This window comes from Myotis brandtii, unplaced genomic scaffold, assembly GCF_000412655.1.
Source record: "Myotis brandtii unplaced genomic scaffold, ASM41265v1 scaffold298, whole genome shotgun sequence".
Classification (NCBI taxonomy): Eukaryota; Metazoa; Chordata; class Mammalia; order Chiroptera; family Vespertilionidae; genus Myotis; species Myotis brandtii.
Window position 1 is genome coordinate 195177 of NW_005361391.1, and position 26727 is coordinate 221903.

The following is a 26727-nucleotide window of genomic DNA, read 5'->3' on the forward strand; positions in this document are numbered from 1 at the left end:
ATTTTTTCTTTCAAAATAGCAACAAACCCATTTTTTACTCCGGTCATACTTTTCGACCCATCTTGAAATTGAGACAATTTTATCGAGTGGAATATGGTGTTTTTCAATGCACTCAATTACAGCATTTGCTATATCCTCTCCACGTGTTTGACCTCTGAGTGGCAATAATCCTAAAAGTTCTTCTTTAGGACCTGTAGATGAAATAAATTGTACAAAAAGTGAAATTTGCGCAGTATCATTTATGTCACAAGACTCGTCAACTGCTATTGATAAAGCTGAAACCAATTTAAGATCTTCGACTTGCTGGTCGGTTATAGTCAAAGACATTTTGACTGTTCTATCTTTTACTATTTTAGCAGAAAATGGTAACTCTTTAAATTTTTTTAGAATATCTGCTTTGTTCTTGAAATCCCGAAATAGCTCTTCGGATGCATTTATAAAACAACTTTTTTATGTATTTGCTGTTTGTATATGGTTTTCCTCTCTTAGCAATCTCTTGACTAACCACAAAACTTGCAATATTAACATTGTTGGAAGATTGCATCCAGTAATTAAATACAGAACTTGATTTTTCTTGACTCTTCTGAAGTTCCTCAACTGCTTTCTTCCTTGCATCACCAACAGGATATTTAGTACTAAATGACACGTGTTTAGTTGTAAAGTGTCTCTCCAAATTTGATTTCTTGTTATGCGCCAATTTTTCCTGACAAATAAGACAGGTCGGAAGGCCATTTAAGTTTTGAATAAACGCGAAAGTCTCAGTCCATCCAACTTTAAATTCACGGTTTTCATCTCCTGTTTTTTTTTGCTTCTTCTTTGTAGCCATGCCAAACAGGGCACCTAAAAAAATGTTTCATTTTATAATAATAAAGCCACCAACACAAAATAATTACAATTCTTAAATTGATGACAAAAATACCTGTAGGATTTGCAGCTGGTTGGAAAAATGCAGGTAACTTTATGCTTCGAGTAGGTACTTTTGTCACCCGCACGCGATTTACAGATGCGACTAGCACTAACCACTGCACAATGAGACTGCTGACTGACTGGCTCACTCAACTTGTGCATAAATCGCGTGTGCCTCCCCTGCACTGCGTATCCTGCCCACCGACACCCCCCACTTCTTCTAACGCCACTTCTTCAAAATAGACTTGCCCAGGCCGAAAACCGACTTCTGCGCATGGGCCACGAAGTTTCAATCGCACTATACGTGTGCGCCCACATGTGGTATTTTGTGGAAGAGCCACACTCAAGGGGCCAAAGAGCCGCATGTGGCTCGTGAGCCGCGGTTTGCTGACCACTGATCTAAGCTGATTTTTTATATTTTTTTCTTATTCAGTCCTCAGCCAATGTGTACAATAAATAGCTGATTTGCACAACAAAAAATGCTACCTTTTGTTTTGTTTGGCTTTAGTAATTAAAATGATAATCTCTTGTCTCAGAGAATATTGTTGGAGATTGTTATTTCTATTTGAATCAGCAAATGAAGCTCCCTGTTTCTACAGGGAGGTAGGTTCATTGCCATGCTGTCTGAGACCAGGGATTGAGAAAGAAGCTGGAGGAACACGCCTTGGAAGCCCATCCTCAGATCACTGGGTGCTGCCTCTGAGCGATGCTTGAGAAGAAATATTAGAAGAGCCCCAGGACTACTTGCCTCACACTGCCCAGGGAAACTTTGTTGATAACATCCCCAAGAGAACTTCTTCCACTTTGACAGGGACTAATGCAGTAGGGAGACCATAATAATCGCATTGAAGCAAAGCCCTTGCTTGCTGAGAAACGGTAAACAAACAGCACAGAATGGCACAAACAAGCACACCACTTCTTCCTAGGATCTGCCATAAAGACGTTTGTACTTAGGCATCCGGTTACTACTAAGTCACCATCACAATGGAAGATTGATTTCGGGGTGAAGATACTTGGAAAAGCACCTGAGAGGTGGTTTACAAAGGTGGCATACAAAGCTTCAGAGCATGCTCTTTAATGGTGCCAAGTGTTTTTCTGGATTCTGTGGCATCATAGAACATAGAGCTGAAGGAACACTATGTAATGAATGTGATGTATGGTGGGACTGACTGCTTAATCACCGTTAGAAATATTGTAAAGGACGTTACCAGTTAAATGCAAAGACATTTACTTAGTACCTATTTTAGTGTTGGGCTAGGGGATGTACCAAATAAGTTTAATCAGACTTTTTAAGTAGATAGCTACTGCTCGTTCTTGCCTTTTGACAAAATTAAGTTCCAGAATCATGGTAAAGTAAAATGTGGCAGAAAAAAAACCTAACTCATCTTCTTCTCATTTTCCATCATCAAAAGTATTCATTAAGTGTCTCTCAGTGCTAATATGTTAAAGCATATTAAAGAAGTTATGATCAATGCTGAAATATTAATGATAGATCTTAAACATGCACATTTAGCAAAGGAATGCTTACAGTACGTGTTCTGATTTTCACTAGGCATAAGACATGTTGAGAAGGTGGTAAAGTCTAAATTATTTCAATAACCCATGCTGAATGTTATTGGGGACACAAACATTTGAATTATGAAAAGGTCTGAGAAGACTGTGGGCTTATTCCTAGGCCCAGGCCAACAAATTGCTGTTCATGACAATGAGGACTCCTAGGAGCCACAGAAGCCTGGATGCTGGCTATCAAAGGCTGATATTGAGGAGGATATAATGAAGGGCACACTATGGCCTCCCTTAAGAAAATATTTTATATAGGTGGTTGAAATGCTCAGCAAATTCTGCCTGGCATCAGCGTCCCCAACTCCTTAAGCAATCAATCAGCCAATCAATCAATCAATCAATCAATCAGTGTTTGTCTAGGAGGGCCAGACATGCAAACAAATAATTCCAACCCAGTATGAAAACTACCTGACAGACGAATGGCTAAGGAAGATGGAGCAAAGATTGACTGCTCTTTTGGTATAAGAATGGGGGTAGTAGAAAGTGTTCCAAGGAAGAATTCATGTAGAAAAATCTTCTTAAGTAGGGTCTTAAATAATGAGTAGGAATTCCATATATTTTGTCAATGTAAGATCCCAGGACTACCTACATCAGGACCACTTCCAGAACTTGTGAAAAATGTTCTTGGGCGCAGGCTAAGACCTACTGATTAAGTCTCTGAGGCAAGATAAACTTCAGGACCACTGTCCTAATGTCTAAGTAGGCAAAGGTGTTGCTGGTAGTAACTCCCCTGCCTCCTCTCCATTCATCAGCCATGGCTCTCTCTTTGACTGTGAAGGCATACTTTCCAATTTCCTGCTCATAATTACCTCACAGGGATAGCATAAGTAAAATAAAAGGATTTTAAGCAAATGTTAAAAATTACTCAGCCAGGAGCCAGCCTACCATTGTGGCCAGGTACATTCATATTATATTAATGTTCCCTGGTACAGTACTGAATTCAGTAGCTGGGAGTCCACAGTCACTCACCTGTCAGAATGGACTTAGTTGGAGCAGGGTCCTGGGGGCCCAGCCAAGCTAGTCACTGACCCTCTAGTTACTGAATCCTATGAAGGTCCTCAGGCTGGGCAGGGTGGCTAGGTCAGGAGTTGGAAATGGGGCTCCTGGAAGTTTCAGGACATCTACTACTTACCAGCCAGTATGAAGGATTTCTCTATTTTGATAATTGGTACAGGACCAGTATACCAGCTGAATATTTTCCTGTATGTACACAATAAAACAGAAGACTATGAGATAGAAACACAAAGAGTTCAGTAGATGTTTATATTCTCCATTAATTGAGGGTTTAACAATATCTTAAGAAAAAAAGCACAGACAACTATAAGGTGTCCCCAAAATGTATACATACACTTTGGTATTAGTGCAGTGGTTTTCAACCTTGGCTGCACATTAGAATCACCTGGGAATCTTTTTAAAATCCTGATTTCTGGGCCTCATCCTCCAGAAATTCTGTTTCTTTGTTATGGGGTGGGGCCACAACATTAGTAACAAAGAAACAATTTCCGGAGGATGAGGCCCAGAAATCAGGATTTTAAAAAGATTCCCAGGTGATTCTAATGTGCAGCCAAGGTTGAGAACCACTGTATTAGAGGGTATGTATTATTGGTTTACTTTAAAATTTTTGGTTCATAAGAACTGGACTAAATAAAAATACTTTTGTTCCCTTTAAAGTTGATAGTCACCTTTACAGCAACCATATTATAGCACTTATATTAATAATCTGAACTGTATTCGTTGATTTTGGAATGGATCAGAATATATTTCTAATTCTCTAGAGCTTACTGTTGGCACAGTTTTGTTGTTGTTGTTTAATTCTCACCCAAGGATATTTTTTCCATTGATTTTTAGGGAGAGTGGAAGAGAGAGGGAAAGACAGAGGGAAACATGGATATGAGAGAAACACATTGATTGGTTGCCTTCTGCATGGGCCCTGGAGACTACAACCACTGTATGTGCCCTTGACCAGAATCAAACCCAGGACCCTTTGGTTTATAGGCCGACACTGAGCCAAACCAGCTAGGGCCCATTGGCACAGTTTTCACTGAACCTTTCTTAGTTTGTGCTGCTGTAACAAAATACCATAGGCTGGGCAGCTTAAAAAACAGTTTCTTTCTCACAGTTCCGAGGCTGGAAGTCCAAGATCAGGGTGCCAGCATGGTGTGGTTCTGGTGTAAACCCTCTTCCTGAGTTGCAGATGGAGACTTCTCATGTCCTCACATAGCGGGGTGTAGGGGTGGGGGAGAGAGGGAGAGAGAGAGAGAGAGAGAGAGAGAGAGAGAGAGAGAGAGAGAGGATGCTTCTGTCTGCCTCTTCTTATAAAGACACTCATGTCATCCTAAGAACTCTCTACCCTCAAGACTTCATCTAAACCTAATTACCTCCCAAAGGCCCCACCTCCTAATTCCATCATATTGGGAATTAAAGCTTCAATATGTGAATTGTGGAGGAACACAAACATTCAGTTCATAACAGAGCCTTTACACCTTGATGTTGCTCTTCTCTGAGGCCTGAACTCAGGCATTCAGTAGACCTAGAGACTAGGAGAGTTCCAGGCACATGATAACAATTCTTGCTTTCTCTTCTGAGCTCCTGCTGTAATAAGTCTCCCAGGTCAGTGTCAGAATTCTGGACATTCTTTAAAGCTCACTAATATCATGATGCTGGACTTCCACTGGCTACTCTCCTGAAGGCAACCGACATCCAGGCTAGCTGAGCATCATCTCCACTGTCCTTCTTTCTCCACTGTCCTCCCTCTGAGTTTGCCCAAGTATGACATTAACTCTTTGTTGATGGAGGCAAGATTTAAATAACTACATTAGGCCGTGACAGGTATTTTGTCACATATCATTTTTCATACCAAGTCATTAGTTATGTTATCAAGGCCGATGCTTCTCAAAAAACCATGTGCATGGGAACCCCCAGGGATTGGTTAGAGCTCAGATTCAGGGTGTCGGTGGGGGAGGGGCAGAGAGAGCTCAGTTTCCAACAAGCTCCCAGGGGATGCTGTTTTGCTGTCCAGGGACCTACTTTGAGTAGAAGGGACTAGACAACTAAATAGTTTGGGCATAGTTGTAACTAATTATTTTATAGCTACAAAGTTTGTATCACATATTCCAAATTCAGAGACTTTTTAAGAGCTTTGCAGCTTCTCACTGCTTTTCAGAAAGCGTTTTAAAACCACTTTGTAGTGTGCTTGTGGAATTTGCTGTGCAGGGGAAGATGTAAACCATTAAGAGGTTCAGTGTTTTGCTCAGTGAATCTAAGTTCAGGTCTCTGAATTTGCCTTACAACCCCTGGGACTGCATCTCACCTTGGGAACACTGAGCTGTGAACCTGAGCCAACGTGTGCCAGCTCCTGAGCCAGCCCTTGGTGTGTGTGGGGTGGGCAGGGGGAAGCGGGGAGGACCGGGGGGTTGACAGCTGACTGGTTACTGGGAGCAGGAGACAGGGAGATGGGGGGATAAAGGGAACCTAATGTAAACATTAAAAAGCACACTGAGAACACCAAGTGCAATGAATGCTCATGAAACTGCCCGCAGCGGGAAGAAATCAGTTTTATTAAGTGATGAAAACCACTGTAAACTTCTTGTGAAAACATTCCGAGGTTTGGTGTTGTGTAGCATAAAAGACGAATTTTACTAAGTAAGATTCATTTTAATCAAACGAACATCAAGGAGCTATAATTCTATTTATACCTGCATGTGAAATTGGTTATTAAGGCACGTGCACGCGCACACACACCTATTACACTTTCATAGCAACCTCCACATAGTTTCTGAAGTCCTTAGGAGCTATTCTGGTGACAAATCCCACGAAAAGCTTGACACGACACATGGTGCTGTAAGTAACTCGATGCCCTGAGTCCCCCTCGTCTGCTCACCTCCATTTCGGTGGAGGAATTAAACCATTTCCAATGATCAGATTTTGTTTCTAATCCTCAGCCCTGGACATCACTAGGTTGCCTCCGCACATACCTTGATGGGAATTGAACCCTCAACCTGGGCATGTGCCTCGAATGGGATCAGGCTCAAAACCTGGGCACGTGCCTGACCAGAATCAAACCAGAGACCTTGTAGGGGAGGATGCTCCAACCAGCTGAGCTACCTGGCTAGACCTCAATTCCTAGATTTGACCAGGAAGCAGGGCCGAGGATTGGCTTTTTGACTGGCTTGCTCTCCCTGGATGCTCTTGAGATCCCTTAGAAGGGAGGCATGCATTTTAGGGCAGTGTGCCAGTGTATCTCAGATTCATTCCACATAGGTGTCCCTGGGTGGGGGTGAGGAAGAGGCAGTGGTTAATCCATCTGGGAGAGGATTAAAGACCCTTGTTGGTTGCGGGAGGGGAGCAGGGATTAAGAGAAACACGGAGTCTCCAGTGTTAGCACTACCATTTAAAACTGTGGCCCACAGAGCAGCCTGGGTGGTAAGGACTCAAAAAAAAAAAAAAAAAAAAGGAAAAGAAAAAAGTGATAGGAGCTGTAGCTGACAGGGGCAGTGGCTCTCAAACCTTGCAGCACATTGGAGTCAGTAGGGTGTTTGTGCAGGGGTTTGGGGGAGGGAGTAAAAATACCAGCGTCCAGCCCACCCCACCTTTAGGGGCAGGACTCAGGCATCACCAGTTCTCAGCTGCCTCCCAGGTGGCCAAGAGTTAGAGCAAAGGAGAGTCTGCAGGGAAGGTAGGGGGATGGCGCACAGGCCTGCAGGCCAAGCAGTCACGTTGGCAGTTTGAGTGGGAAAATGAAGGGTTACACAGCAGAGGGCTCAGTGTTTTCTGTTTGGGGAAGACAGGAAAGGTGATAGTGAGAAGGAAATAAAAAAAATATATCAATCCATTAGTAGGCGTCTGATGTAGCTCATCCAATGGGCATAGGATGAGGAAAAAAATAAAACCTGTATGATCAAAGGACCTAATATGACTAAATATTTAGGTGAAGATTCTTAATTGGTTCCAAATTATTTCTAACTTGCTATTTTAAAATCAACAAAGATAGGCTTGATAGAAGGATGGAGGAGAACATGTATTGTAAATATTTGTAGCTCTGGTCCATAGCCTGTCCCCTGATGGTGGCAGGGCAGATATTAGAATCCCATCACTACCATAACTCCCAGCTCGCACACACCTCCTCGGGACAGAACCTGCAGCCCGCATGGTCTGGGGTATAACAGGGGGCTATCGGGACAAGGAAACCCGAACATGTTTTTAAATGAAGAAACGTGCATAGTCAGTTAGAAATAACCTGATAGAGTCCATTTGACTAGAGCTGCTCTCCCAGTGTTTTTTGTTTGTCTGTTTGTTTTGGTTTTGCTAGGGGAGGCTTTGTTCATGGTACTGCTCAATACATCTTATAATCGAATAAAAGTAAAATTACCCATGTGTCTGCACTTGGCAGATTGTCCAGTTAGGCTTTTCTGAAGCAGCACCTTTAATTTCAGGCCCTTCCTCGCTGTGCTGTCTCCTTGAGGAGTCCTATTTCCCTGGTACGTGAATGAAGGGCTGTCCGGGTCATAGTGGGCGCATCCAAGGCTTTCGTTTGCCCTGAGGGATTATTTTCCCAAGATGGCTGTTTGATTATTCTCTGCTTTCAGCAGTTGGAGAGGGTCCACTTACTGAGGTCGGAGGTCACGGTCAACCCTGTCCCTTTCTGGATTCAGTCAGTCGGATCCTGTCCTGCCTCTTTCCAAGCCAGTCCCCACAGGCCACCGCACAGCTTATGCTGCATGAGAACTCCTTTCCTTAGCCAGGGACTGACACAGAATTTGAGTGTGTCCTGAAGATGAAGAGAAATAGGGCTATTTTATAAGTGAGCTCTAAAATTATCTTCCCTGCTCAGGCAAGGACATGTAGTTTTAATATTTCTTATGAAAATTCCTCTTTGGATTGTTTTAGGCTCTATGCCTTCCTCTTCCCCACGAGGAGCCTAATCAAAGTTGAATAAACTCATTATAAAATGTTATAATTGTGTTTATACTTATAGGCATTAGGCTGAAATCACCAAGAGGTGTTCATCTTGGCATCTTCATAAACAGTCACATGGAAAGCCCTCAGCTCAGGGTAGGTAGTTACTCTAGTCATGTCCCATTCTGATGTCAAGAAAACATTTTCTGCAGCAACTAGAATCCCACAATGAAGAGAGGTGGCTGCAAAGAAGGTGAGCATCGGTGACGGTGACAGGGATACGTTTCTGATGGTGCCGGGGGTAGTCCTGCTTTTCCAATGCAGCTTCTCCACGATGCAGCTGCTGAAAGGATGCTCTCACAATGAGGGACCACTTCGAAAGCACTTCTTCCCTTCTTGGGTTCAGCAAGCATTTCAGAACTCGGAGCCCTTGTGTGGTGCTGGGAGAGCAAAGGCGAAGAGAAGGTTTCACACATTTCCTTCATGCTCCCTAAAGACGACCTGGAACACTCTCTGGCTACATTCAGCCCACTGAGAATCCCAGGCTAGGAAACCGCACAGACTGCAAGGAGCAGAACTGTGTTTCGAATACGTGGGCATTTGGGCCAAGTCCCCTTCCCATGTCATTCTAAATTCACTGATGTATTATAAAAGGAATGGCTCAACAGTTACAAAAGGAATCCATATGCAAATCTCTCAGTGATTACTAAATGAGTGAATAATGAGTGAATTTAGTGAACTGTGATCCTCCAACTGGTCTGGGTTATCAGTGTGAACTTAGCAGAGGAAACTGTCTGAGTCTGACATGGTTTTTATCACTGAACAGAGGGTGGCAGAAATCCTTACAGAAACATCATGTTTAATGGCATCATCCTGTCCTCTGCAATCAGTGGAAAATAGGTTTAGTTTTTGACAACTAACAAGATGGATCCACAGATGTGCTTCCTATTTTAGCAACTTCCATATCTAACTGGGAAACACAAAGTAAAAACTCTTCATATTGAAGTTGTTGTCCGGATACAGAAAAGGAGAAATACAGCCTGTTTTTTAAGAATCTCTTCAGTTGAAAGTTCCTCTAGATGTCAGTATTACATAGGGAAATGAAAGTATAAAAGACCGAGGCAATGGATAAAGACCTTACATTATTTAAATGGTAAAACATGTGATATATAATTGCTGGAAAAACCAACCTCATTTGGAAGTTGGTTGCTTATGTTCCTCAGGATCGAATGGAAGCTTGTCCTGTGACTCTAGTCAGGCTGCTGGACCCAAAGAACGCTAGGCCAGTTTGTGGACATTTGCCACAGACACTGTGGACAGCCTTAGAGGCAAATGCTGATCCATCATCACTCCAGTCTTACAACCAAGTTCTGAATTTTACACATGAATGGATTGAAATGGACTGAAACACAATGGTTGTCATTACAGAGTCCACTTAGGCATTGACCATCATGTTCCTGCCATCCAGAACAAACCCAGAAGCACATGGCCTATCCACCAGGAGTTTTCATTTTGAAAGAGAAGCATTTGAAGGCACAGTTATAAAGTAGCTTAAGAGAAATTTTTTAAACTATCCCTTTTTACTAATTTGGACATATTTTCAAAATTAGACTTAAATTCTCTCTCTTGCCTCTCTTCCATGTTAATTCTAATCTTTTGACCAATAAATATTTCTTCACTCTACTAATTTGTTTTTATTTATACCCTTCTCTCTTAATCTTATTTTTATCTCCAGTAGTGTTGGCTGTGTGGTGGATATTCAATAAATATTAACGGTATCTACCTTGACAATTTAGTAGTTGAGAACACAGATTGAGTAAATAACTGAGTTAGAATCCTGGTTATACCATTTCTGGACTATGTAACCCTGGGGAATTACCCAACTTCATTATACAACAAAGTTAATAGTATCTACCCCAAAGGTTGCTATGAGGACCGACTAAGCTAATAATGTAACAAGTGTAGAAAAGCACCTGGTATGCAGTCAGCGCTTGGTATATATTAGTCACCACTATCATCATTATTATCACTATGTCTCAGTCTCTGGGGTAAACACCAGGAATTCAAAGATACACCAGTCATTTTGTCCATTTGAGGCAAAAAGGAAAAAAAGTTTAATAAAATGTTGCAAGAGATACCAGGCTTTTGGGTGTGTGTGTGTGTGTGTGTGTGTGTGTGTGTGTGTGTGTGTATGCACGATCTGAGTGCTGTGCAAGCTGAAGGGCATTTTTCATGCAAAGAAAGAACTATGCATCCATCACCCCTACACTTTGACTTAAAAGAGAAAGTTACTACTTAGGCTGCAATGTCTAACTTTGTTTTAGAACAGATTTACTGAGCACGCCCCTGTGTTTCAAGGTCCCTGTCAGAAAGATGGAAGTGCTCGACCTATGGAGTTGCCCTCTGGATTGTTTAAAAGCGCATTTGCAGTTTGTCTTGATGTCTGTGAGCTGCATTTACACGGAGTTTCATGCGTTCAAGTCACCCTGAGGCAAAGCTTGCCTCTTCCCAAAGGAAAAAGACTGGTTCTTTGGATATCTGTACAACTTCATTAATTTATAATGTATAACTTTAGAATTTGGGATAATTTGGGTGGATTGGTTTACCTTTTATGTGGTATTTAAAAAGGGTTTGCTAAGCTAATTCAGAGAAGCCGGGACTGTGAGAAGAATGTTTATCTGCTTAGGAAAAGGGCCATCTGTTCTAAGCGATGTAAAAGCTCCATTTATAAAAGCTTACTTTAGTCTTCTACTTTCTGGTTTACAAAACCAATCACATAGGTCCTCTCATTTTTTATTTGATTGAAATATGAACCACATCAAGACAATATAAACAGAGGTCGAGGGTGACTTGAATATTATCAATATCCTTTAATCTGTTCACAAAATTGTCCTTCTTCTATAAACAGTGCTAGAGTTTTACAGGATTTCTTTTAAAATAGGGAGTTCATTTGTCTTCTAATACTGTAGTCTATATAGAGTTTCATTAATTCAGACTGTTCTGCCCTTTAAATACTATTAATTTTTCCTGTGTTTTAATCTCATAATATATGGTTCTCAATCTGGGGTGATTTCACCCCCAGGGGACATTTAGCAATTTCTAGAGACATTTTGAATGTTGCATCTGGGAGGAAGGATACTATTGGCATGTGGTGTAGAAGCCAGAGATGCTGCTGAATGTCCTCCAATGCTCATGGCATTTCCCACAACAAATTATCCGGCCCACGTGTCAGTACTGCTGAGGCTGAGAAACCCTGATATGATGTGTAACCTCAATGACTCAATTGTGTATCCACAGGCTAAGGAGAAGGTGTGGTCATATCCCAACCTGAAAGAAATGGCACCTGTCAAAGGCAAGAGGACATTGGCCCCCACAGGTAACAGCTTTAGAAGACCAGATATCTATGGATAAAGAAAGTTCTGTTACAAAAGTCAGGTTGCTGTTGTTCTTACTCAGAGGAAGTTACACATTCCTAAAGCCCCATGTTGGGAGAAGTGCTGCTTGAATACCTTTATTTGATTGGCTTTGGGTACTAGTTAGCAACTAGAAAATCTTGGGGAACCCAATTGTTAGTTAGTTGGTCATATTCACGTATACTTTGCTTTTCAAAAACTCTTATCTGTTGATAAAGACAAAGCTGAATAGAGATGCCACTATATAAAGACAAAATGATACTGATCATACACATCCTCCATTAAAGTATTTGTGTCCTGTGGTGGCTTTTAGAGAGATCTTCTCAGAAGAACCAGCCTTCCTCTGACAAAGAAAAGGTTAAAAAACTCCACAAGGAAAATGCTGAGAAGACCAATGCCTCTCTAGTTCAGAGAAGTTTGTCCACATTTTATGCAAAAAGACCACAAGACAAGATAGAAGATTTTGCTCTAAGAAAGTTCATAGAACCAAGAGAAAATACAGGTGGAAGAGACATTTTATACACAGAGAGACTGTGTCGACAAGCACAGAACTGTGCTGGAGATGATAAGCAAGCCACTGTGGATAAAAGTGAATGTCTAGTGTTCAAAAGGGAGGAAAATGGGCTTCATTCTAAGGAAGATACTAATGAAAGAGACCCTGAGAAAAAAGGGGGATCATCTATTGCAAGTGAGACAGTGATGGACAAGTGTTCAAATATAAAGCAAAGTGTTGATAAAACTAATGGTGATCAGTTCTGTGAAAGGTAGGGGTAAAAACATTATACATCTACATTGTTGTTCTTTATAGATATACAAGAGTCCCAGTGCACAAAAATTTGTGCACTCAGGTCGGGTCCCTCAGCCCGGCCTGTGCTCTCTCGCAGTCTGGGTCCCCTCGAGGGATGTCCACCTGCTGGCTTAGGCTCATTCCCCCCAGGGAGCGGGCCTAAACTGGCAGTCAGACATCCCTCTGGCAGCCCAGGAGCCCTCGGAGGATGTCCACTTGCCAGCGGGGAGCAGGCCTAAGCTGCAGTCGGACATCCTTAGCGCTGCTGAGGAGGTGGGAGAGGCTCCCATCACCACCGCTGTACTGGAAGCCATCAGCCTGGCTTGTGGCTGAGCAGAACTCCCCCTGTGGAAGAACACTGACCACCAGGGGGCAGCTCCTGCATTGAGAATCTGCCCCCTGGTGGTCAGTGTGTGTCATAGTGACTGGTCAGATGGTTGGACACTTAGCATATTAGCCTTTTATATATAGAGATGTGCCATTGCAATTTATGGCCATAGCAAAAGGATAGCTGAAGTAAGTTTAAAGCAATGGTTTAGAAACCAGTATTCACCTGTGTAGATATTTTTTGCCATGTTTTCTTTCCATTACTTTTTCTTCATGCCTGTAACATGTTCATGCATTGTATTATTTTCTAAGCCTCCTACCAATGGAAAGACAGAATAATGATTAATAGTACTCACATCAATCAATATTTTTTAAAAATCAAGTAAAATTTTCTTATTTTTAGCAATATAGAGCACATCCTTCCTAAGATCAAGAATTGAATAAGGATCAGATTTATTTGTAAGTTAAATCTAATTCTTCAAAAGTTTACCTACCCATTTAAGCTTAAGAAGTTGCCTATTTCCCTCCAAATATTGAGAGGATTGAGTAATAAATAGATTACTGCATCACTCTTCACCTGCAAAGTTTCGCAAACAAATGCAGGTCATTATGTAGCCAATTAATTATCCTACGTTATGTTGACCCACAGATCTATTTGGAACAAAAAGAATGCAAACATCTGTGGTCTTTTTTTTTTCTAAATTGGTTTAAGATATAATTCTTATTTCATTTTAAACACTGTATTTGAAATCTAATCATGGAGAGGTCTAATTTTCCAAGAATTAAACATAAACAGTTATGTTTACTAAGAAAGTCCATTGCTGGGAAGGTGTGCTTCCTAAGATCTGGAGCTGTTGCAAACTGAAATTAGATCAATTCCTTCACCAAGAAAGGCTTACTCTCATTGCTGTGAAAGTCCACAAAGATTATTACTTCTTTTATTATGCTTTAATTTAGTCATTTCTCTCTTTTATAAAGGAAGGAAGTGAAAAAGTGAAGGTCAAGTTAGTTATGTATTCATGAAATGACTGTTTTTGTAAAGGGTCAATGGAATAACTTGGGGTCCCAATGAAGTCATTGGGGAGATTCTCTGGGATCCTAATGCCTACACCCATAATTCTGGCACTCAGATTTGATGGGGAAGCATACTGCTCCATTTTATCCCCAAACATTGACATCACAGCCTCTCTGTCACAAAGCTTAGGTCTCTTCACCAAAACACCACTCTGAGGAAACTTTAGTTCTAAGAAATTTGACCACCTAAACGTTTTCTTCCCAAAACTTTGAGAGTTGTAGCTGAGTTTTATTTTCCAGGTGTGTCAGCAGTGTAAAAGCCATTTCCACAGCACGAATCCTCAGAAAATCAGCACTAGGACCCATTTTCCAAAGCGCTGAGCAGACAGGGCATGCTGGCAGTAGTAAGCAGAGAGTGGTAGAGGAGCGTGTCAGCAAAGAGGACAACAAAAAGAGCAGAGTAGATGTAGCGAGACAGGTGAAGGATGCACACTGAGAAGGACACAGGAAACCAGACCAGTCCAGGGGAACTTAAAAGGCCAAACCTCTGGAATCTACTGGAATTAAGACCTCCAGACAGCAAGATCTGGTGACTCCACTGGGTAGGAAACAGCTTTTGTTTCAACCTCTAAAGCTTCTTAACTTTTTCAGCAAGCATTTCAGACTAAATTTAACTTATCCCAACAGCCTGAAGAAGACATTAGGCTGTGTTGATGCCATTTATGTTTGTAACTCTACCACTTTTTCTAGTCTGAAGAGAAGAATGCCACTGAGAGAATTTTTTTCATGACTTTATTTTTCTGCATATTTATGGTGTAAGAGGTGAATGTCCATTTCAAATCAGATCCCCAGAGACTTATATTACCTCAATTAAAAATATTAACACTTGGAAAAGTGCCTAACACAAGATAAATGCGTAAGAATTATTTGTTGAATACATGTAAATATTTGAAAGCAAAGTTATTATCTATTTACCTCTTTTGTATCTTTTGTATGCATGTAAGCAGGTGTGTGCAATAGATGAATAAATGGGGAAATGAATAGGTTTGTGGCAAGCAAGCTGTAACAGCAGCAATCATGGAAAAGTGAAAAGAATATTGGGAAAATGTAATTTTGTATTTCAGAATCAATCTTGAGGTGGACTAGAGTTTAAACCCTTAGGCTAGAAGGTAGAAAGCAGGAGAAATTTGAGAGCTGTGGAATATATACTTAGCCAGTTTTACTGGGCATTTTATTTCCAGCCAGAAAAAACTCATATTTGTGCCTTAAATGTCTTAAATAAAGGCTAAAATATTTTGGAAAGTAATATGTAATAATCTCAAATATTTTAATGACATGAAGGAACTTTTCACTTTTTTCTCCCTGCTTTAATTAAAATAATGGACTAGATTTGTGGTACTTAAAAATATGGAACAAACAATATCTCATGTTTGAACTTAAATGACCATGGGCTTGGAAGTCTAACCTATTTGGACTGTACTATGGTTGGAGATTTTCAACTATGTTGACATTTCTAAAAGTTGTCCTGAAGATGGTATGAACCAGAGGTTAGTGGTTCTGACATTCTTTCTCAAAGATGTCAGGTGTCACCTTCATGAATCACAGATCATAATATGCAATGAAAAGTTATACTCCCTGGATCATTAGGAATAAAACAGATGGCCTGCTGTATTTTATTATTAAATGAGCAAAATTTCACTCTGAGGCCCAATGCTTGGTGCTATAAAGAGTCTGACTGCTTAACAGATGGCCCTCCTTTCCCTCTCACCTTCTAGATGACGGCCCGGCTCCTCCCGCACCCTTTCATCACCGGATTGTAACAGCCAAACAGACAGCAGTCAACAGTCTCTATACTGTGAGCAGAACAGAAATTTTAGGAGGGTAAGTCATGCTCTATCTTAACACACTTTCAACAACAAAAAAGAGAACGTTCAAAGATCCGGAAGGTTTCTAAATATTTGCCAGTCTGGACCTGAGAATCAGAAATGTCATCAACAAACATTTTAAGAGATTTTAAGCATCACTGATGCCAGAGAGGTCGATGTGGGGACTAAATTCCACATTAATTATCCACTTTGCTTCCCGTGTTGCATTGTCTGAGAGGAGAGCGCCACTGTGAGTCACCAGAAGGTCGAGAAGCTGACCAAAGTGTGAAAACTGAGAAACAAACTGTGGAAATGAGTGAACACTGTGTATTTCTTGCAGCGTGTGTTAAATCATTTTGATCCTTGCTGTTGGTTTTCCATTTATGTTGTATTGTATTAATTACTCTTCTCCATTTCAATCAATTACTTTCTTCACTGAATAACTTGTTGGAAGGACATCTAAATGCACAGTCTCTTCCTGAAGAAGAGAGAATGGAGTCCATCGGGGACCCGGATCATTACTCTTTCCTTCCTCTTCTACTTCAGTCACAATCCCCTATGATATCTTGTTATTTAAAGCCTAAATTCTAAAATTTACTACCATTAACATATCTATATAAAATCAGAAGAGGAAAATGGAAAATTTGTACAAGTACATACAAAATTTACTTAACTGCACACTGGAAAATATCCACGGCTACTATAATGCATGTTACTGTGACTGGCCATTGGGGGTATGGTTGACATTTGTAAAGTCCCTTCTTGCTCTTCCCGTTCTGTTTGTTTGTTTTTTCCCTCTACCACACAGAACCACCTGAACTTTTCCTCCTCAGCAGCCTGTTCCTGGAGAACTCCCCTCGGGACTGTGAGGATGGGCTGAGGGAGGAGCAGGGGTTCTGAAACACAAGTAGGTGCCATGGAGCCTGCAGCAGCTTGCCTGGGTCTTCAGTGGCAAGCTAGCAACTGTTTCTCTAAAGGAGAGGAATTATTTGGCAGAAGAATCTTTGAAACAATCCCCAGGGCTGTGTTTCTGGTGAAAGCTGTCAATGGCTCCTTGAGAAGTTCATTGGATCTTCTTGGTTGTACTGAAATCCACACCAGCTGCTGGTCATCTACTGTCTGGGCTCCACTCAAAACTGGCTGCCAGACCTCACTTGGCAAATAAGTTAGAGGACCACAGTCAAGTGTGTATTGTTGCCTCAAAGTGCAAAGAGATAATCAATGGCTGTATCTCCTTTTCGGTAAATAGAGTAAATAGAGGTTCCAGATGCAGAAATTTATTTTTCACTTTTAGCAAAGGATCACTGGGCACCGCCCCCCCCCCCCCCCCCCCCATGCCGGCAGTGGCAGGCTCCTGAATTTTCCTGGGGTTCATCTCCCAACCTGTGGCCTCAAGGGTATTTATAATACCAACTCAGCATATTCAGCTAGCGTGAGTTTATCAGGGTGGTGGGCCAGCAGGAATACTGGGAGGCAGCCTCACCATTCAAGGCACTTGCAGAATAAATCATGTGAAAGTTGAAGTAGTTCTGAGGTTAAAAGTGATGTGGTACCTCTGCTGAGCCAGGCAGTCCTGGGGGCTTTTGCTGGGGAAGGAGAAAAAAAAAATTTCCTAATCAGCAGCCACTTAGAATTCAAGTTATCACTTTGCTGTTTATGGACCCATCTGCTTCTGCCCAGGGGTGCGTAGCTGAGCTGCATGGGGTGTGGTGGTAGTCATCACCCTCCCTCTTTCAGTTGTTGCCAAGACCCTCACCTCTGCAGGCCTCTAAGAGTGCACTGACATTAGGCTCCCAATGCTGTTAGGGAAGTTTCCTTGTGGCCGCTGCTGTGAGAGCCATCATTGCACAGGCAGGCACTGGGGTTCTGTCTGTTTTACTAAATCAGGAATCACAGCAAGCAAGTCAGACTGAAAAATTGTTCATGAGAGTGCATTTCTGTCTGTGATTACCTTTGTAAGAAGCTGTCTTACAAAGTGTATATACATTTATGTGGTATATCCAAGCTAAAGTGTCAAAAAGCTCAGAGATGTTGCCCTGGCTGGCGTGGCTCAGTAGTTGAGCATCAACCTATGAACCAGGAGGTCACGGTTCGATTACTGATCAGGGCACATGCCTAGGTTGTGTGCTTGATCATCCCCAGTAGGGGGCATGCAGGAAGCAGCCAATCATTGATTGTCTCTCATCATTGATGTTTCTCTCTCCCTCTCCCTTCCTCTATGAAATAAATGAAAATATACATTTTAAAAAAGCTCAGAGATGAGTATGTATATGTGTTTATATGTAATATTGTTATTACTTCTTATTTATTTATATGCATTTCCAAAAACAACAACGATGTGCCTTTTCACAACTTGTATTGTTCACATACTTACAAAGCCTAGCTTATTATATTTCTTCTAGAGGCCTGGTTCACGAAATTCGTGCACAGGTGGGGTCCCTAGGTCTGGCCGGGAATCAGGGCCTATCGGGGCCATCTTGCCCAGTCCCTTTTGGGGCAGGGCTGGACCGGGCCTGCCGACTGCTGGACAGGGCCTGCCGGACAAGGGGAGGTACCACAGAAGGTTTGCCAGCTGGGGGTAGGGACTGGGGGAGGTTAAATGGCCATGGGAGGTTGGCTGTGAGAGCACACTGACCACCAGGGGGAAGCTCCTACTTTGAGCATCTGCCCCCTGGTGGTCAGTGCGTGTCATAGCGACTGGTCGACCAGTCATTCTGGTCATTTGGTTGTAATAGTTGCTTAGGCTTTTATATATATAGATGTATTCAGAACAATTCTAATTTCTCCATAACAGAGGTTCTCAAATTTTAGGGTGCATATGAATTACTCAAGAAATGTTGTGAAATGCATATTCTGGGGCCTTATCCCAGATTCCTGTTTCAGTAGGTCTGGGGTAGAGCTGGGAAACATGTATTTCTACCCCCAGAAGATTCTGATCCAGTGACCCACAGACCACCTCTTGACACTATTGTAGAAGTTTATTGGCTACAGTAGATGCACTAACAGGTTTGCTCATTCAAACTCAAAAGGAGAAATGCCTGGGGCAACTGCCTCATCTACTTGGCAGTGACTAAAGCCAGGTTCTGGTGGGGACAGAGCTCCAAGCTGCACCTTGTCCTCTTCTTTGGCAGGGGGCGCTTTGGCCAGGTTCACAAGTGTGAAGAGAAAGCAACAGGTCTGAAGCTGGCCGCCAAGATCATCAAGACCAGAGGCCTGAAGGATAAGGTAAAGGCTGTGCCAAGTGGGTGTTTCCTTACTGTTACCCTCACTTCACTGAGTGCCTGTCCCTCTGCTCAGGATGAAGTGAAGAATGAGATCACCGTCATGAACCAGCTGGATCACGTGAACCTCATTCAGCTCTACGATGCCTTCGAGTCTAAGAATGACATCGTCCTGGTCATGGAGTAGTATGTGTTCCCTTCTGCTCCCTCTTCCACTCTCCTGCAAAGCTGTGTACACGTGTGGAGAGAGACCCACAGCACCTGTGACCATGGTGCTCTGTCCCATCACAGAAGTTGCTAGATCCATGCTTGATGCTTGGTGTACCACTGGTTCTGATAATCTCATCAGTTTCAGAAAGGACATTACTTAGAAATAGCTATTTCCATATATGATTTGATTAATAAGAAGTAGAAAAGCAACATAGATCTAACGTTATATGTAAGCTATACTGTAACAAATCCAGCTTAAATATTATTCTGGTTGACTTGGAGGAAAGTGATGTTTGAACTACATTTTACTGTCAACCTAATCACTAATATAAAGTTCATGTCAAACTCTTAATAATTAGGGCTAAGAAATTTCCATTTAAAATCAGCTTTCTAAACTTAGTGTTTAGTTAGAAAGTGAATCAGTATTGTGATTCAGTTCATTTTCTCCTCATTTTGGATTTTCTTTATCATCGTTTAATAAGGAATTTTGAATACTAAATATTTATCATCAGCCATATAGACGCACTTTATCACTGATATTAGTCTGAGGAGACCCTGTCTGACCCTCAGTTGGTGTTTGGAATTTCTCTCCCTGCCTTCTTAGAGGCCTCTTTATTTTCCATGTCTGTTAGAAAATGGTAGATGTGGACTTACTCCAGAGCGGCAACCACTGCATGAAAGGGAGTTTGCGACTTTGTAAAACTGATGGTAGGTAAGACAAAGGCATTCAACCTAAGAGTCATCTAACTGAGATAGCAAAGAAGGCAGAGAAAGAACTGTGTGCACACCTTTATTGGAAGAGCTAGAGAAGCTTAAACACCAACCTGTTGCAAGGAAAACATGTTCATGAAGGAATCAAGACTCAGGACTTCACTCCTCTCCCTTCTGCAGTGTGGACGGAGGCGAGCTATTTGATCGGATCATTGACAACAACTACAATCTGACTGAGTTGGACACCATCCTGTTCATCAAGCAGATATGTGAGGGAATACGACACATGCATCAGATGTACATTCTCCATCTGGACCTGAAGGTAGAACATGTTTTGTATTCTGACCTTTCCCCTCGTGTGAATCAGAGGGCCCTGTCAGATACTATATACCAGCTTGGGACACTGAGACTGTGACTTGGTACATATTAAGTAATTAATAAAAATCCAGATTCTTAACCTTACCTTTCCATTTCCAACTTCTGTCACCCACTAATATTTGCATTCTTCTTTAGAGACTACTATTTAGATTCTTGCAACTTGCCTGTGTTAAAGGAATCTACATGGAGATCATTTCTCTAAAAGTTTAGAATTAAAACCACCACCACCATCACCAACATGGTGCCCTTGTTGTGTCCCTGTCATTATGTGTTAAGTAGGTGGGAGGATTTTACTAGGTCAACATACCCTTGTGGTAGCCAAGCTTTCAGCTCTCCAGGAGTCCCCAGCATTCTTCTGAAACTCACTCAGGCAACTCTGGACTTTAGGGCTTTGTTTTTCGACGGGTATGCTAGAGCACTGAGGAGAAACCAATGGCAGGATGGATACAGGGCAGCCAGAAAAGTAGTGAGAAAATGCTGGAATTGCTGGAAAGTTTCTGTAAGCAGTGGGAATTCAAGATGCCTTCCTTTCTTCTCTTATTTGATGACCCTTCCATTTTTGCTTTTGTTTTTATTAATATTTTTTTTTTCCCCAAAAGCAGAGTGGGGAGAGGCAAAAAGGGATGGGTGTGATGAATCCAGTGGGTCTAAAGCATTGGGTTTTTTTTTTTATTGTTTTATTGCTTACAGTATTACAAAGGGTATTACATATGTGTCCTTTTTTCCCCCCCGCCCTTGACTGATTTCAGAGAGAGGAAGGAAAAGGGAGAGAGATAGAAACATTAATGATGAGAGAGAATCATTGATCGGCTGCCTCTTGCATGCATGTGCCCTCCCTGGGAATCGAACTGTGACCTCCTAGTTCATAGGTTGATGCTCAACCACTGAGCAACACTGTCCAGGCAATGACCCTTCCCTTTTTATTTCTCTTCCATTATGAAGTCCCCAGGTTGTACCCAGTTACAACCACTGAAAGACCCAGGGCCAATAATTGACCAGCTCTGATATTTTGGCTGAGCATCATGAAATGTATGTTCTGTGTGGCACATTTTCTCATTGCCCTGTTTACACAGCTTGGCAGTGAGATAAAGTATTCTATGTAACATACCATCTATGGTAAGTCATCAGGGGTTGTAGAAGTAAATACACTTAACTTCCTTAAATAGTTTCCCATGGGCCTCTCTCCTACAACTTGTCTTCCCTCACTGTTTTGATTTATGTGCTCTGCCTCTCCCATTCACAGGGCAGGAGTAAGTGGTATAAAATGGCAAAGTCAAAGGTTAAAAATCATTAGCAAAGCCCTCGGCTATGAACTGAGTTTGAGAATGCGTATTTTCATGGAGCACTTCAATGAGTATGGATATTCTGCAGATATCCCTAAAGGGCTTTGATTGGCAACTGGAACTAGGACCCGACCTATCATAAGTCAGACAACTCCATATGTGGCTCCATAATGTTGACTGAGGACTGGCAGTGAGTAACTTTGGCTATAACTTGTATGTAAAGATATTAATAAAGGCAGCAGCTGGACAGGCCATTAAGGACCAGTCATCCTTTCAGAAAGCTCCTTGGAAGGAAAAGGGCCAAAAATATTGAGTGCTTGTCATGTGTAGAGGAGCTTAGAGGTGACATAAGAATGCTCTCCTTTATATTTTTCTCTGATTTACAAATCTTATTCAATGAATATGCTTTAATTCCATAATTAGAAAAAAATAACTTTTGAAGTGCCCTTGAAACTGCTTCTTTACATTCTGCAATTTTTTTTTGTGTCATAGTAGTCTGACAACTGGATAGCTTTATACATGATTGATCAGTTATTTAAATATAAAACCAAATGTTCTTATATGGTACCCACTTCTCTATAGTTTTTTTCTCAGAAACATCTGTTTTAGAGGTATTTTAGAAAAGATCTTCCAAAGACATTATACCTACCCAAATGGACTATGTTATTTCATAAAGTGTTTTCTGAGTTTCTGACCTCATCTGAACCTCCTCTTCACCCAGACAGGATCCCACCTAAAGGATGGGACATGGGATCCTAAGGATTCAATTACTCAGCTCATGCCCCCGCCTCCTTCCCACAGCAATCAGGGAAGAGTTGAGATGGATTAGAGCTTGAGAATCCAGGCAATTTGTTGAAAATTTTCTCTTTTATGGATAACCTTAACTTTAAATTAAATCTCTCATATTTCTCTGACCTAAGCTTTTCTGTCCTAACAAATGTAGGTATAAGTGTAAGACATTCTGTAAACGGTTACAGTGCTACTATCTATGTTTCTCCCTCTTCACCCCAAGACTGTCGGATTAGCAGGGCAAAGTCTTCCCAGAGTCAAACTCCAAGGGAACACTTAGTCAAGGGTGTTAGGCATTGAGACCTAACTCAGCAAAACTTTGTAAATACAGAGAATGAAGAATGAAATGGGGGAAGCCTTCCTTTGACACACGACTTTCTCATATACCAAAACATAAAGGAAAATCTGGAGGTCGGAGCATTCACATTCTACTGCATATTCGGTGTGGCTGTTTAAATGAATCAGGCCATTTCTCTTAGAACTCATAAATCCTTGGGTAAAATATTCCTCCAAGAAGGGAAATTCATACTTCATAATTTTAGGGGGGCAGATGTCAGGTCTGAGACAGCCCCCACAGTGCATTTGGAAAGTACTGAAGCAGTCCCCTTTTTCCTTCCCTCATGGAGGCCTCCTGCCTGAACTCACACATCATGGTAAACTGCAGGAGCAGGGGGAGAACAGGCGGGGTAATGCAAGTTTGGCATGGTACCCAAAACCTCGTCTACCACATAATTAAAGGAGAAAATACCCACACAGACAAGCCAGCCCCAAAGTGAAAGGCCTGCTATGTTTTTCCTGAGCATCGTTGTATTTTTAGTCGTGGTTCAAGGACAATTTGAGTGAATGATGGTTGTTTTCATTGCTAATGTGTCTCTTTCTCCTGGCAGCCTGAGAATATCCTGTGTGTGAATCGGGATACTAAACAAATAAAAATTATTGATTTTGGATTGGCCAGAAGGTACGTCTATTTGAACATAGGTGTGTGAATGGAGTTAGGGAGCACGATGAGTGCTCTTTCTTTGTAAAGACAAATCTGATAGATATATCCCTTGGTTTCATACCCTTATTTAGATTTAACTTAACAAAAATTATGTTTCAGCTTTACCTTGCTGACTTCAGGATTTGAAACTTTAGAAGTTTTTACAGTGCATGCAAGAAAAAGATAAACAATGAAAACTCAATACAGTGAAGTTATTAAATTTGAAAACATTAATTTAGAATTTTTAAGAGTTTGCCTTAGTCTTTTATATTTGTTCCATCTGTAATGAGATTTACTTTTTAAAAAGTCATAGTCTAAACAAGATTGCAAAGTGTTCTGGCACATTTAAGGTTCTGAAGGGAACAAAGAATTTACATGCACTTCAACACATTAACAATAAATATAAAATAGGTGTTGTAAATTATTGCATTTAATGTATCCTATATAATAAAAGCCTAATATGCTAAGTGTTCAGTTGTCCAGTCATCCGTTCAATCAATCAAAGCACAATATGCTAATGATATGCTAAGGCCGCTCAACCGCTCACTATGATGTGCACTGACAACCAGGGGGCAGATGCTCCGACCAGTAGGTTAGCTTGTTGCTGGGGTTCGGCCGATCGGGACTGGGTGAGATGGGCTGGACATGCCATGGAGCCCTCCCGAGGTCCCTCCCTGGCTGGTCAACCTCCCGCGTCCCTCCCCGGCCCCGTGTATTGGTGGGGTCCCTTGGTCTGACCTGTGTCCTCTCGAAATCCGGGACCCCTTGGGGGATGTCGGAGAGCCAGTTTGGCCCCATCCCTCAGGCCAGGCCGAGGGACCCTATTGGTGCACAGGCTTCTAGTTAATTAATAAGGGTTTATTCAATCCATCTATGTGTCAAGAATCATATAAGTTTTTATTTGGTCATATTCTATAATTCAGATGTTCGAATTATTCTGAGTGGCTTTTCTCATAACTGTTTTAGATTATTAGATTATTTAGGTTTTATTGTATGAATTATGACTTAAAACTCTTAGAACTTCTTCACAAGTTTTTGACACTTTAAAGTGATTTCCTTTAAAGTTTATTTATTCTAAATTTGTTGTATGGCTGAAGTCATTTCATTTATAGACTGCATCTGTTCAATTTCCATGATCTTTGATTACCACTCTCCATCTCTCCACTTGTCTTCTAAATTTCAGATACAAACCCAGAGAGAAGCTGAAGGTGAACTTTGGAACCCCAGAGTTTCTTGCCCCTGAAGTCGTGAACTATGATTTTGTTTCCTTTCCCACTGACATGTGGAGCGTGGGGGTCATCGCCTATATGCTGTAAGCAGATCACCAATCTCCCTGACACTTATTCTCAATTATCATGCATATTCTATGAGGTTTTGCTATTTTGAATGAAAGCTCTAATTTAGCTATTTTAAAAATAAATAACACCATGCCATAGTCAACTACTTTCTAGGCTCTGTTGCATGCTGTGGGTGAAAGGAGTAAATTCCTTCCCTGAACATCATCTGAAAAGTAACTGTATGTCTTCTTCACTGGTCATTTCAACTCTTAGGACACCACCCAATGCCTTAAAAATAATTTTAAAAAACAACCCTTACTCCTGAGAGGTGACACTCCCCATGTTTGCCATGTGTGTGTGTGTGTGACAGATCATGGGTTGGGGGAGGTAAAAATGTATATTTTTATGTTTAAATTATGTTTAAATATTAGGTTGTTTGCTTTATTTCATCTTTAAATGATAGAACCACAAAAGCAACCTATTTATAAGGCTTTGAAGCGGTTGAAAAAAATACTCACTCTGGACCTTGTGTCTTGTAGACTTAGTGGTTTGTCCCCCTTCCTGGGTGATAATGATGCTGAGACCCTGAACAACATCCTGGCCTGCAGGTGGGACTTAGAGGAGGAAGAATTTCAAAACATCTCAGAAGAGGCCAAGGAGTTCATCTCCAAGCTTCTCATTAAGGAGAAAAGGTAACCCCAGTTCATCCAGGGCTCTGGAAGAAGTTGGGGCTGTAGAGTAGCAGTATGTCACCAGGACTATTAGAATTAATGACGGATAACTACTGAATTCCCTTTGTGAAGTCGCTGATGCCTGCACCAAGTTGTAAATAGGAAGAGTTGATGCTCTTGACCCAATTTACTGAAATATGGGACTGCTTTGGTCATGAGGTTTGAGTGGAGCTGCAAAAACTCCCGTCTTTGCCTTTTGCAGTAAGGCTCTTGCACTAAAGGGCTCTTGCAGGGCCTCAGTGACTCACCCTCAAAATGAAGGTTTGGGGATGAGTTATTTCCATGATGCCTTTCACATTTACGAAGCACGAATACAGCTCTCTGTAGCTGAACACTTAACTATTATTTCATTTGAGAACCTACAATGGGCCAGACTGTGCCAGGACATTATCTCTTTCAACCCCCACCCAATTCCATGAGGTGGAAATTATCATTACTGCTTTATGGATAAGACTCTCAGGAGTTTGCCCAAGATCATACAGCTAGTAAGTGGTAGAATTTATAATCAAACACAAGCCTACCTTCCCCCAAGGCCAGTCACTTAACTGTTATGTACTCCATGGCCTTCTATTTCGTGCCATGCTGAAACAACATTCGTGTAAGTTTCAGTTGGTGAAGAAGAGTAGGCTGGCTTTTTAGAACAATGGACAGGGGAAGGACATTGCCATTACCCTGCAATCACAGTTTTAAATGGTTTTATATCTAAAACATAGTACAGTAGGTAGTTTTTAAGATTCTCAGGGCCAACAATACTTGCTTTATTGTTTCTTTATATTTTTGGCTTTTAAGTTATTAATAAGCATGACTGTGAACCAATACATGGGAGGGAGCAGTGGAGGGGCTGGTAACACACAGCATGGGAAAGGGTCTGGCACAGTGCCTGCCACACAGGAGGCTCTTTTCCTGAAGCAAGTAAGTAATTACCTACAGTCTGCCAGGGAATGTGTCTTGGGCATTGAGGGCAGATGTATAAAGCCCAGCCCCTGCCTTTAGGTAACTCATGATCTAATAGAAGAGATAGGTATTAAAAAAATAATTCGATGTGACTAATGCAAAGATAGAGCGTATTGACAAGGGCCAGAGCTGAGTCATAAAGGGGAGGAGGACTTGGCCAGGCTGGGGTCTCTAATGAACAGGCACCAGCTTTATCTTGAATGGAAAGGCACATTCATGGAAAGCTGATGTTATTATCAGTATTTGTAACACTGAATGCCAAGCAGTGAATAGAGGGAAAACATCAACTCTATCAAATCTTTGATAGATGAGAAATACGAATTTACTGAGAACCTATTTAGAGATTAGTGAGTTTTCACTTAATGTTGTCCATAGGAAACTTGGACATTTGGAAACTTGACTTTAAGTGAAATGACATATACCG

At 41.5% G+C, this 26727-nt stretch overlaps 1 protein-coding gene across 2 annotated transcripts in view; it reads left to right on the plus strand.

Moving 5' to 3' along the window:
• MYLK4 (myosin light chain kinase family, member 4) overlaps positions 1-26727 on the plus strand; it is a 114116-nt gene that overhangs the window by 76678 nt on the left and 10711 nt on the right. For both annotated transcript variants that reach the window (XM_005869531.2, XM_014542310.1), the window contains 8 exons: positions 11662-11740; positions 15681-15786; positions 18902-18995; positions 19068-19177; positions 20093-20234; positions 23250-23320; positions 24525-24653; positions 25158-25310. In XM_005869531.2, coding sequence (XP_005869593.1) covers positions 11662-11740; positions 15681-15786; positions 18902-18995; positions 19068-19177; positions 20093-20234; positions 23250-23320; positions 24525-24653; positions 25158-25310 — 884 coding nt within the window. The remainder of the gene's footprint in view (positions 1-11661; positions 11741-15680; positions 15787-18901; positions 18996-19067; positions 19178-20092; positions 20235-23249; positions 23321-24524; positions 24654-25157; positions 25311-26727) is intronic.